Here is a 13,654-nt window from a genome sequence, read left to right on the forward strand (position 1 = left end):
GTGAAAGGAGGTTCCCACCCGATGACCCCAAAGACATGTTAGTTATCACTGCTCATTGGTTTGTATAGTTAAGCCTTGCCATATTAGCTTATCATAGGGCTTAGGTTTTTCACTGAGTGTTGATCCTTTCTCTAGAGCACAAACTTCTTGTGTTTTATTTGAATTGAATGAGTTGATACCTGCATAACTAAAAACATTCAGCCTCAAATGTAGGCCACTTTGCAAATCATGCTATTTAGCAAATCTTAGCATGCTTACAGAGTAGACAAAGATGGTAAACATGGTTAACATTATACATGCTAAAAAACATCAGTATGTTAGCATTGTCACTGTAAACGTGTTAGCATGCTGACATTAGCATTAAGCTCAAAACTATGTTGTGCCTAAAGCCTCACAGAGCTGCAGAGCTGTACTCTTAATCTGGTTTCCTTTGAATAATAAAAGAAGTATGAAAAGTTGAAAAGTTGAACCCATGTATTGTGGATCCTGGATCAAAGCATCACAAAACCACCCAAAAACATCTGAAACGTATTTTCACATGCACATTTATTCTCGGTTCTGTTATCCAGTTCACTGTAATAATGTTTGCTGGTGCCTTTTATTTTTATGAGCTGCAAAAAAATCTTTTGTTGGAGATAGTCTACCTGTAATTTTTTCAGGGCTGTCAGAAAGCAACAGCTCCACTTTTCCATCATCTGGGAACCGAGGATCTGAAATGTTAACAAAAAGAAAAAGACAGTTAACTTGGCACAGCGGGCAGAATTCCATGTGAACTTCACACCTGCACAGGCTGATAAAGGGTCCAAAGTTAGTGCAGGCAGGTCATATTTACACTGGAAGGAAGACTGAAACATTTATCAGTTACAGATTAAGATGGATATTGCAGTAGAGAATGATGGTGGCTGAGACAGCAGTTGGCAGTGTGCAGGTTATAAATACCTTCACTGGCACAGTCCAGCTCCACCTTGCTGAAGGTGAGGGTGTGTCCGTGTACGAGGCCCGTATGAAACTGGAGACGGAAGACAACCTGCCGGCTGGCTGACTGGCTGTTTTTATCATAACACACCACCTAAAGCCAGAGAGAAGATGACACAGTGTCTTGCATGTGCTGCTTTTATCTGATTCACTCAGATTCATGCCTTTTTTTTCCCTTTCTTTTTATACATAGTTATATTCAAGCAAAGTAAGAGGTCAGTAAATTACTTCCTGTCAATTTGGTTTAAAAATGAGAACTGTTGAATTTGTTATTTAGATTTTATTATAGGATTTGTTAGTCATTTTTTGTCTTTTATTTTTTTCGATTTATATTGTTATTTATATTTTTCTAACTTCCAAACATATGACATTACAGTTAAAAAATGTAATGCTATATTTTACAAAACTAACACTACTGAATAATTTCCAATAATTCTCCTGGAAAGACTTTGCAATTTGGTGGTAATTACAGGAAGAAAGAGACAGTGATCTATTGGTACACTTCTGATTAAGTAATTGCAATTCATTTCTATTGCAAACAAGTCCTTTAATCAGGTCTTTTATTCAAGGTTACAGCTTTTAATTCAAAAGATATAATGTATAGTTTACAATAATAAAGAAAACAATATTATTTTAAAAATCAAACTTTTGCAAAAAGGGAAATAAAATATGGTTGCTGCAAGGTTAGCTTATTCTAATGATTCCAAGTAATGAATCATTTACATTTTATGCCATATATGGCAGTGGTAGTCATTACCTTTATTTATACACCTAAATGATTTAAAAAAAAAAAAAAACTAAAAAAAACTAGAATCACACCCATGTCTGTGAAAACATGGATGCTTCACACACATCTTCCCCTGGCAGCACAGAAGATCTATACAATAAACACTGTTTCAAGATGGGCACCCAAGATTAGTGTCACCAATTCAGCATCTGACCAAAAGTAAAGTTGACCTTTGACCTTTTGGAATCAAAATGTCATCACTTCATCAATTTATTCTATTAGACAGTAAAAGTAAAATAAGTAAAATTTTGTCATAATCAATGTATGAATTCAAAAACATGCTTTTTGAGGTCACAGTGACCTTTGACCTTGACCACAAAATTGTAATCTGTCATCCTTTTGTCCAAGCAGACGTTTTTGCCAAATTTGAAGAAATTCCCTGGTGTTCTTCAGATATTACATTCACGAAAATATGACCAACGGGGTCACAGAGACCTTGACTTTTGATCTTAGGCCACCCGATTCTAATCCGTTCATCCTTGACTTAAATTGGATGTTTGTGCCAAATTTGAAGGAATTCCCTTACGTTGTTCTGAGACATCGTATTCACAAGAATGAGAGGTTGTAACATCATAGTGACCTTTGACCATCAAAATCTATCATGGAGTCCAAGTGAACTTTTGTGCCAAATTTGAACAAATTCCTTCAAGGTATTCTTGAGTTATTGTATTCATGAGGATGGGATGGACGGACGGACAGATGCCTTGATAACATAATTCCTCCAGCCATGGCTATCGCTGGTGAAAAGGCATAAAAGTCATAACAATGTACATCAGCACTCACCATGATGTCCCCTTTGAGCAGCTGAGCTGGCTGCAGCACAATGTAGAGGCGGTCTGTCTGGGCTGCATTAACATGGCTGACATGGATATAAACACACATTACACACTGTATTCTCTTCTGAATAACATCCTGCCATGTCTACAGATTATTATATAATTTCTTACTAGACTGCCGATGTGCAAACAGCTTGTAGACTCTGGTAGACTCTCAGGAAGAGACAACATGCTGGGAAGAGGAAGAGTTTCATCATAAAAGAGAGCATTCGTTTGAAAAAGAAATGTTCAGGCCATGACTTGAGACTGACTTCAATCAGACAACTTTTGGACCTTAGGACACATTTTGAATTACAAGCAGCATCTTTCTTCTTCCTCAGTAAGTGAAAGGATACAGTAGATGCCCTTTAGAGGGCTTCTACAATAGCCAGCTGCTATTTATCTATTTAGCTTCCTCTAATTCAGGTCAGACATCTGCTCCTTACCTCCATCTGGTCTTATTTTGGGAAGACCGTGAAGAACAACACCCAGGAGGAAAGACGGAGAGGGACACATCCTCAGACCTCCCTTCAACATGCTCCCCAGCATCCACACATACCTGGAGAGCACAGAGAAATGTATTTACTCCTGTATTCTACCCAACACAAGTATCTCAGATGACTTTATTACTGGATATAAATGTGCTTCTCATCAAGTCAGTGTCCTTGTTTCACCACGTTATTGTAGATTTATTATAGTTAAGTATTTCACAAGAGGATAAATCAGGTGATCAGTGACCTTGCAGTCTGAGGTCAACAGTCACAGCCGATCCCTTGGTCTACATCAGAGATCAAAAACTATAAGACCTAAACCAGAGCTGACCTTTGCCCTGTAGAGAGCCTGCTCATCAACCCTATTCTTACCGTTTTTGTGAGGGGGTCATCAGAGCAGACAGTTTGTCATTGTAGAACCTCCTCATGGCAAAGTGGTCGAGAGAAAGGTCTGCACTGAGAGAGAGGATAATATTCAGATGGTGATGCGTCTAAACATCCTCAGTTCACCTACATTACAGTGTTTTCTAGTAGATGCAGCAAAACCAGAGATTTCATCTTTTATATTCCTTGCATTCTTCCTCCTTCACAAAACCTGACGCCAACATTACAAACAATGCATCTCAACATGCGACAGCTCATTCTGGGATTTGTGTATGTTATGCCAGTAGTGGTTAATGTAGCCTGTAGCCTGCAGCAAAGATGAGGAACTCTTCTCTCTAACTCCAGATTGTTTTCATTTTTAAATTTGTAGTCTTCAGACTCAACCAACACTGCCACTGCTTGAGGACATTTATCGACTTCACACAGCTCGCTCTAGAGCCACAGCAGGCTTTATACTACTATTTCTGCATATGCAGTGGCACACCAACGCCTGGAGACATAAACCTGATTTATGGTTGGGTGCGAGACACTTTTGAAGAGTGTCGCTCAACACAAATTTATGGGCAGCACGATGTTCTCAATTTGTGCTTCAGCGAAAGGTTTTAGTCATCTCCATGGTAACCAGAGACTCCCTGTGATTTTTCATGGTCCGAGGCTATTTCAGTTGCGTTTAGTGAAGCTAATCTGCACAGAGAGCTCTTTAAAGCACACAGATACCCCACTGTATATGTGCTTTTAACTTATTACCTTATATTCACTGATTGATCTGTTCCCAGTGTGTCTGTGAGCGGCAGATTCCCCTCACCTACTACAGGGAGCTGGTAAATAAAATCAATATATACAAAGACTGTTGATTTTCTCTTGTGGTGCTGACATTGAAACTATTCTTGTTAAGTAAATGTCTGCTGTCTGGTGAAGGCAGTTTGGTCGACCCATAGATGCATAATGGACCAGCCTCTGTCCTCTCAGCTCCCCTAACAGACAGCTGCTCCTGTGGACAGAGACACTGAGTGCAGGTTGGAGTCAGTGTGGATTTAAAACTACCTTCTCTGTGGTGCACCATGAAAGGCAACTGTCATTCAACACTTTTCTCTGTCGAAAATACGTCATTTCTGTCGAACAACACTCAACAAGGGTTTTGTACGACCGACCATAAATCAGGCTTTAGGTGTTTAAAACTCATGGAGGCTTCCTGTAAGAAATCAAAAATATTCCCGTGATAACTGTAGACAGTGTGTTCTGTGGATTATCCAGAGTAACAAGGACATTGTTTCTTAAAAAATATGCTGCTATAAACATTTTTAAAGGGATACTTTGCTGATTTTCAACCAGCTTTGTATCCTAACTATGCGGATAGTATGTGTAAATAACCTCTTGTAAACTTCCCTCCATCCTACCATCACCCAGATCTCCCTGTTCATCTCTCTGCACAAATCTTCCAGATGAATCGAAGCATGTATTTTTGCTGGCTCTAGGGCTACAGATTGTACTTCCACATCACGTACACAGAGCAGATCGAAAACAGAGAGAGAGAGCCTCCCTTTTCTCTCTCTCAAATTCGGACCAAACTCAGATCAAACTATAAAACTAGGCAGTGCTGATTAAATATAAACCAAAATTATGTTACTGTTATACTTATATCTTTCCTCAATTTTCTTCAGAAAAATATTTTAAGTTATGGTTTAATTACAATACAAGATCATTTGTTACCAGCCGGCCGCCATATTGTTTCCTCCAACAAAAGGTACAAGCTTGCATTACGCCACCCACCAGCAGGAGTGTTATTGGTTTGGTGCAGCTCAGTGCGGTCTTTTAGTGTAGGGTTTTCTGCCTCTTGAACAAAAGTGAATGCCACAGCCCTCTTCCTCTGTTTTTTTCTGATCATGTAGCATCAATTTCAAGCACTTGCATCTTTCTACTGCATAGACAGGCTGTGTAGTTTGTAGTTTGCTGTTGAGTTTGCTGTTTTCTGTTCCTTATTGTCTATGGTGTTAGCTTTTGAGTCTGATGTTGATCTGTTACATGTCAATACAGATTAATAGTGTTCAGTTCAACTACTTGTCCTCTGTGAAGCAGAAATTGTCATAGTGCTTTGTTAATTCCAATTTCCTCAACACCACCACAATCAAAATTCATTTGCCTCCACTGTTTTGGACAGCAGCCAAAATCTCACAGACAGAGCCCCAAAACAAAAAAACAAAATGATCTGCATGACTTGATACCACCACAGAAACTATGGCAGCAGGCTGGTAAGAAATATGTTTTTCTAATTTTGGAACTTAAAAAGTCCATGTCAGATTTGCACTCATTCACAAACCTTTGCATACCTACACTTACTCACACAAGGACACACCACAGAAGGACAATGGTCACAATCAGATATTTCTCAACACTGAGTCAGCTGTTCAGCCACGAACAGCACGTACACACACACACACACGCACATTCACACTAGTACAGAGGTCGACCTGGTCTTCCTCTTCTCTGCATTTTCAGTGGACAGATATACCTCGAACTGACCTTTCCCTTCATCCCATGATTAGACATGTAAATGAGGATGTGCTTTTAATAACTCACATCTGAACCATAGAACAGATTATATGTGGCCACATAAGCTGAACAGGCTGTAATGTTTGCTTTAAAAATGCTTTCCACTAAAATTAATAACGCTTTATGTCTTCCAGGCCTGCACTCTGTCAGGCAGGTACATTAAGAGTAAATAAATTCACTGGTGTCCAACAGTATCAGGATCCCTGCCCGAAAATCAAATAACAGTCTAGTTCAAAGTCTCTTCATTTGTCCTGCCCTTTGGCTGGAGGTGTCGAGCGGTAGATCAGCCTCTGTTCACCCTATTGTTCTGTCAGTGCTCTTAGATCTGCAAACACGTCCGACAGAAAACAGTCTCATCAGGATTCTTCCTTTGGAAACCAGAAATATCTGTGCCAAATTTAATTGCAGTGTAGCTGTTGGCAATGTCAGTCTGTCAGTCATTTGTTGGTCCCTCACTTTGGTGCAAACTAAAATATATTACCATTACATTACATTCATGGTTCCTGCAGGATACACGGTGATAACTTTGCTGATCCTCTGACTTATCATCTAGCACCATAACCAGATTCAAATTTTAATGTGTCCAATATTTTGGTTTATGACCAAATAGTTGCAGAACTAATGACATCCCCATACGCCTCAGCTGTACTTTGTTTTTGGTGCTAACTGGTAAATGTTAGCATGGTAACACACTAAACTACGATATTGAACTTGGTAAACATTAAACATTGTACATGCTACATACTACACATTCCCATGGCATCAGTGTTACCTGGCTGATATGTTGCTGAAGTGGATGTAAGAAGCCACCAGAACTCCGAGCAGCCCTTTACGTCCCTGTGGACAACCACAGTCAGGATTAATAAACTTTACACACTCACCTGCAGTGCATAGATGGAGTTAAAGAACATGTCAGTGTTGGTGTGTGCAGAGAAATCGGTGAAGTTTACCCTGCAGTGTAACACCAGGACGTGCTTCGGATGTGTTTGCAGCCAGTTCTGCATCGTCGTGCACACACTGAGGATCTGATCCAGGTCAGGAGCCAGGAGGCCCACCCAACCTGTGTCCAAAATCTGACAGACAAACCACACATACTGTAACTAACATTGCACTGCAACATTTGACCTCTGAAATTGGTACTTTGAATTGTTATCATTACCTTGTGGTTCATTTGGGTGAGGGTGTTATTCTTCTGTGAGAGGTTGATGAGCTGAAGAAGGAAGGAGAAATAGTTTTTTATCAAAAGGAAATAACAGCATGAGATGCAAATAGGACTGAAATGATAGTGGGTGCAGAGCTGGGACTTAGATTTACTTATTTAAAAAGTTTTTATCTTAAGTAAAACTAAATTCATAATCTCCGGTGATTGTACAACTAAACTCTACTGATGTTTAAATTCGGAGTACTAAAAATGACATTTTTGGTTGTGGTAACACATATTAAACTACTCTAGATTATATTCGAGCATAGCAAAAAAACAAATGTAATACTGTATAACATCAAGGAATTTACTGGCTGGCTACAACGTGTTCTCATCCCAACTTGTCATATACCGCCACTTTGCCAGTGGACCTAAACGTCAAAATATGATGTCACGTGCAAAACAAATAAGTGATTCTGGGGCTGGTAAAATAACACTTGACTTGACATGAAAGTAACCCCAAAGATGTTTAAAATAAAAGAAAGCAAATATGACTTTAGAGGAATGTACCCTTTAAGAAGTGAAGTGGAAAAAAGGGAAAACTCATGAATTTATTGTACTCTAATACTGTACAGTTTTGAGGTTCCATTTGATGCTACTTTATACTTCTACTGCACTACATTTCAGAGGAAAATATTGTATATTGTGTGTATTTTTACCCCGTTTTTTATTTCAGTTACTTTGCAGTTTCAGATTATTATAATCTAATGGAATGTATTCTGAAATGGGCCATTCTGTACAATGAGAACCTTTATTTTGGTGATATTTCGATGCTAATGCTTTTACTCAAGTAAAAATGTGAACGCACGGCTTATACTTGTAATAAAGTATTTCTACATTGTGGTATTACTTCTCCAAGTACTTCCTCCATCTGTGTCTGTTCCATCTCACCATATAGTGGTGCCCATGCTTGGACTGCAGCATGAGAAGAATCTCCTGCAGGTTCTGCAGGTAGATCTCTTCCTGACACTCAGGAGGGCAGAATACAATGATGATGCGTTCAGTGATGTAGGTCAGATCGATTCGCTGTGGCTCCTCCATGACTGACCTCGCTCACATGGGCGCCCTACAGGAAGTGAAATGCATGTTGAGTCAGAATGAAAGTCGTGGAAATTTTAGGGAAGTGAGGGTTTTCACTGCAGGTCAGCAGATGTTTGCAGAGAATTTATCTGAGCTTGTGCTGTATCAGCTGGAACTCCCAAGTGAGGCAAATCTTTTTGGCCAACACAGATATGTGAGTTCAAGTCCGGTCAGCCTTATTTTAATCCTCAAATCCTTTTACGGGATGTGGTGCTACAACAAAGTGGGGTCAAGGCCAAACAAAATGGGGAACTGAACCAAAAGCTGAGTCACTGGAAACCTTCATTGAGCATGTGACTGGAACCGAAGTAATGATGAGTCACCGAAGAATGATGCTGCCCCAACACCAGATCCTAACCTCATGACTCATCAGCACAAACACACCAAAACACAGATTCACACAAGGACTGAAAATAATGACATCACATGACTGGAACGTTTTGTGTAGGTTTATTTTTAGTTTTACGCTCTAATGGGCCTAAAATTTGAAAAAAAAAGTTGTCAAAAGTCATTTTCTAATTCAGTTTTTAAAAGGTCCAAATACAAACTAAGCTCTGCCTGTTAACTGTGCTGCCACGTGATTAAGTTATTATCTGTAGGTTAAAGGAGCTGGAGAGACTGTTAAATAATGGAAAGTGGGAGCTGTAGGGCCTTAAAATTGATCATTGTTATCAAAGGCAGTAGTAATGACAATGATACAAGTTAAGAGTCATTTTTTAAATCTTGTTTTAACTTAGTGAAAAGCTGATTTTTACTATTAGTTAGCAGTCGGAATTAAGGGGGATCTATGTCAATTTTTAAAGTCCACACACAGTATTCATGTGGTCTGAGACAGTGGCTCTCAACCAGTGGTCCGGGGACCTCCAGGGGTCTTTAAGGGAGTTCTGGAGGTGGGGGCTATAGGAGTGAGCCCAGTATGAATATGGGTAGTAGTGAATACTCTAATCATAGGTTTCCATTCTTCCACAGTTCATTCCTCATCTTTAGTTGACAACGAGAGAATTCTGGTTTTAATCATATCTAACAACCCTTAATACAAAAAAGGTTGAAAACAACTGGTCTAAAACTGTCCAAAAAATAGCAAACATGAACAACTCTCCCCCTGATCCCAAAACTGGAGTGCTAAAACTATAATTTGTGATTGCTCAACTGACAGTGAATGGTGAAAGATGTTACAGATGACACTGAGAGCACCCAGGGGGATGTCCTGAGGATAAACTGAAACACAATGTAACTTTCAGGTAGAAAACTCTTACCTCATGTACATGAAAACAAATGGCACTGAAAAAACACTGCCTCAATTAGTTAGTTTTTAGCCACCTAAAAAAGGCCCACCAAAAAAAGCAATTTCAGTTTAATTGTACGCTGTTATCAGGGTATTTTCAGACAGCCTTTTCTTGCAGGTCAGAAGCTGTTATATCAAAACCACCAAACTTCATTGACAACTATAATTAAACTCAGACCTACTTCACACTGGTGTTGCTGGTCTACCACAGCATTGATTAGTTAGTGTATGAGGTAAAGTGGAGCAAGTATTTAAATACAGCATACACTTAAACTGACACTGATTTGTTTTAGATGGTTAAAATACATGTTGCTGTGACCCCGTCCTCTGTGTTGGTAGATTTGGTTAACAAAGGAGATAGCAGCAACACTGTACGTAAAATAAGCACAGCAGAAACGTCACATGGGTCGCACCACTTCTATATATCTCTAAATGTTACAGATGCAGCCGAAAATGAAAACAGAAATAAACACGTTTGCTGACCTTACACATCTCCACAATTGTGGATCACAAGTTTGAGACTTCTCTGTTTTCTGACTCTGAGAGAGTAGCTCATGTTCACAAATATTGAGCAAACTTTCCTAGGCCACAGAAATAACATACTGGAATTCTTAATTTAAGCTTTGTTCCCCTTTATGATATTATTAGTACGTCAAAGTTACTGCGTTAAAAGTGACAGCAGTAAAACCCAAAATCTCAAAAAAATAGTTTGACATTAGCTTAGAGTTTGACAGGTCAGTATGTGCTAGACTATTAATTGGCATGAAACAAAACCCCAAGTAAAACCACAGTTCATTATAATATTATAACTGTTCCCACCTGCTTCCAGTCTTTGTGCTAAGCTAAGCTAGCAGGCTGCCTGATGTAGAACCACATTTACTGTACAGACTTGAGAATGATGAGAATGAGGTCTTAAAACTCCCAATAATTTAGTTTTTGTACATTAAAACAAAGTAAGACCTGTTCTTGAAAACCAAGAATAGGTGGGATTTTGAAAAGTCATATTCAGAGTACCTTCAGGGCACTGTTATTTTCACCTTATAACTCCAAGTCCTGAAGACCTTCAGAATATGATCTGCTGCCACATTCTTCTGTAAACCATGAAGTGGTTAATTCTGCAGTGTCTGGGCTCTGTGTTACAGCTTATGGACCAGGGCAATTACACACATGTTAGTGCATGTCTATGGGAAGGAGATCAACAGACGAGCGTACAAAGAGCCGTGGTTAACCTCGCCTTCACCCTGACCATGTGACCACAGCAGAGTAAACAGTGATACAACCATTTTTCACTGGAGCAACGTACAAGAATAACCTGCTGGGAACCACTGCAGCATGAATGAAAACACTCAGAGCTTCAGGTTCAGTGCTGTCACAAGTCACTCCAATACTTCCTGGCCCATTTTTGGATGCTGACAAAGTCCACACTAAAACAAACACTGGTGTATAATTTGTTAATCTGTATAATTTATGATGGCAGATCATGTTTGTTGGCAAGGCTGCTCATCCATATATGAGTACATTGGTGCATGGTGCATTAAAGGTTTAAGTTGACTGAACTGAAATTTAATTCTTTTCTTTTCAATAAGTGCCATAACTAAATTAATTTGACTTAATCAGTTGGTCAAAAGGCTGAACTTTGTATAAAAAATAGTGGAAGCTCTCCGAGGCCCCTCTCACCCCTTAAAAGTACAAAATGGTTTAGTCCGCCCTCTGTTCTATGATTCGTCTCTAAATGCAGCTAGAGCCAAGTGAGTGACTGCTTATGCTGCTGGAGCGTCAGTGCACACTGTTATGTCTTTCCCTACGAAAGGGAAATTGGGGTTTCAAAAAAGAAAAGAAAGAAAGGAAACAGGAAGAAAGCAAACTGACTTTGTAAAAAAAAATCAAAAGGTGTGTGTGAGAGAGACATGAATCCAGAGAGGAAAGATGGGGGGGGCCACAGAGACTGCTTATGCATAGGGCCCAGAATTTGGTGCTGCACCCCTGACGTACTGCACCCAAAGTCACCATCATGTGCCTATAAACATCTGTTTACTTATTAGAGATTATTCAGAAAATCATTTTGCTACTTTATTTTTATTATTTGTTTTATTTCCCGCTTTTTCTTTCACTTTTGGCAGAAATAACAAGCAAAATAAAGAGACCAATTAGAAGAACTCACTGACGCTACTGTGTGACAAAGACCTGATCCCTCACTCGCTTCCCACTGGAGTTCAGTGGGGCCAACCCAGAGGACTGAACCCAGGAATCTGTCACTCCCACCCAAACACCTCAGTCAACATGCTGTCGACTTAATGAGCTGTATACCTTCAGCTGAGGCGGCATGGGTACAAGTCAGTGCCAACGACCATAAGTAAGCCCAATGGTGGTTAAAATGGTACACATCTGGGGCCCAGGCCTGTTTTGCTACATGTGTGAAAAAAGTCCTTTTCAATCCAAACATGCATTCCTCCTGTCCTTGTGTTTCACAGTGTGTATGATGTGTCCTTACTGAAACAGTTGACAGGGCTGGGCAAACACTCTTAATGAGTGACTACTCTCCAATTATGTATTTCTGCTCTGTTTTTTCAACATTTTTAGACTTGCTGCAATCTAAATTTGTCAGTGCTCCGCCTGAGGAACCATAACAAACGGAAGTGAGTGACTTAACCACACATACACACACACACACGTTGCTATAGGGAGAGCTGCTTAGAAAAGTCCTTGAGCTCAGAGTCGCCACATCTAATTATAGCCTCTATTTCCCATTTTAAAGGACGGAATTCTGAAATGGATTAGCCATCTTTGTTTCTTTCTTTTCTCTCCGTTCGGCACAAGTTGGCAGCAAAAAAACATCCTTTGCCTTCTTAAACGCGGCAGGAATAAAGCCATCGGTTTGTCGGTAATTCAGCTGACAGATTCTTTGAAATTGAAAGTGTTTGTGCAAATTACCAGAACTGATATTGACAGCAACACCTCACTGTGACCAGCTATTGTTTCACTTTCCTCCTCCAGCGTCTCCTCCATTAAGATCCTCTTCTTCTCTGCTTTCTTCTTTTCCTGAATGCTTTTTGTTAGAGCAGTAAACTAATCTCCCTTTAGTCCATCTGATCCCCACACAGACTCCTTATTGAGTTATAAAATCTTATTTCTTGATAAATACATTAAATAAAGCCCACCAGCAGGGTGAGGTAATTTCATTTTATTCTACATGTTTCAAGGATATCTCAATCAATTAGCACTCCGTCTAATTAGTATCAAATTCATGTCACTTGATTCAAGGCAAGTTCATTTGCATTGGTAATAAATGTGATTATCACACCCCCACCGGCAGGGTTTTTCACTTGTCCTAAGAAAAAAAGGCTTTTAAGACTTAATGCAAGATTAAATGACCTCTTATAATGGACTGAATCCCAGTGGAAACATGTCTCCTGGGGTTCAGTGTCTTAATGTGTCAGTAGGCTAATCCCCCCCCTCTCAGTGCATCTGCAGGGAGGCACTTTTCACTATTAATCCCCCCGAGATTTACCATCCATCACATGCTGCTTTGTTTACTGAAAGTGGCGGGCTATAATAACATTTGGATCAGCACCAGTGGCCGTTAACATTCACTCAAGGAGAGACATACTGTCCAGTTTGTCCCACATGAATGAACACTGAACCGGCCATGCTGAAAAAGAGAGAAGCCTCATGGGAGCAGATCAAATTTTACTGTAGTTTACTGTAAATCAGCTCCACTGAAGGAGAGTCATTAAACATTTGAAACAACATGAAGGGGTCTTACCTTTGCAGATGTTGTAATAAACAAGAAAATCACAGCAATATGAAGCCTGATGAGTGGAAGTCTGCCTGGTATAGAGAACGAGGTGGAGACTTGACAGGGGGAGGGAGGAAGAGAAAGAGAGTGAGAGCGAGAGAGAGAATGATAAACTATACAGTCACAGTGAAGCTTGCACTTTGCCCTCTGTTGGGCTGCAATGTGACAGCAGTCCACCCTGGTGCGCATGTGAAAGTGACAAAGACTGAGACAGTTATAGTATGCTGATACCTCTTATAAACACTCATTAGCACACACAGGAGCTGATTAAACATTATCTGTGCCACAGA

General features: G+C 39.8%; 1 protein-coding gene across 2 annotated transcripts in view; it reads right to left on the reverse strand.

The window, feature by feature from the left end:
• The window catches only part of si:ch211-191a24.3 (tensin-3), a 67,263-nt gene extending 53,796 nt beyond the window's left edge, over positions 1-13,467 (reverse strand). For both annotated transcript variants that reach the window (XM_050054037.1, XM_050054035.1), the window contains exons 1-11: positions 13,332-13,467; positions 8,095-8,269; positions 7,162-7,212; positions 6,953-7,075; positions 6,775-6,839; positions 3,441-3,524; positions 3,024-3,136; positions 2,710-2,770; positions 2,546-2,621; positions 940-1,069; positions 645-710 (exon numbers count right to left, since the gene is read on the reverse strand). In XM_050054037.1, coding sequence (XP_049909994.1) covers positions 645-710; positions 940-1,069; positions 2,546-2,621; positions 2,710-2,770; positions 3,024-3,136; positions 3,441-3,524; positions 6,775-6,839; positions 6,953-7,075; positions 7,162-7,212; positions 8,095-8,244 — 919 coding nt within the window. In that variant the 5' untranslated portion in view covers positions 8,245-8,269; positions 13,332-13,467. The remainder of the gene's footprint in view (positions 1-644; positions 711-939; positions 1,070-2,545; positions 2,622-2,709; positions 2,771-3,023; positions 3,137-3,440; positions 3,525-6,774; positions 6,840-6,952; positions 7,076-7,161; positions 7,213-8,094; positions 8,270-13,331) is intronic.
• Between the last annotated feature and the right edge of the window lie 187 nt (positions 13,468-13,654).

The sequence above is a fragment of the Epinephelus moara genome, chromosome 10, assembly GCF_006386435.1.
Source record: "Epinephelus moara isolate mb chromosome 10, YSFRI_EMoa_1.0, whole genome shotgun sequence".
NCBI classification, from domain to species: Eukaryota; Metazoa; Chordata; class Actinopteri; order Perciformes; family Serranidae; genus Epinephelus; species Epinephelus moara.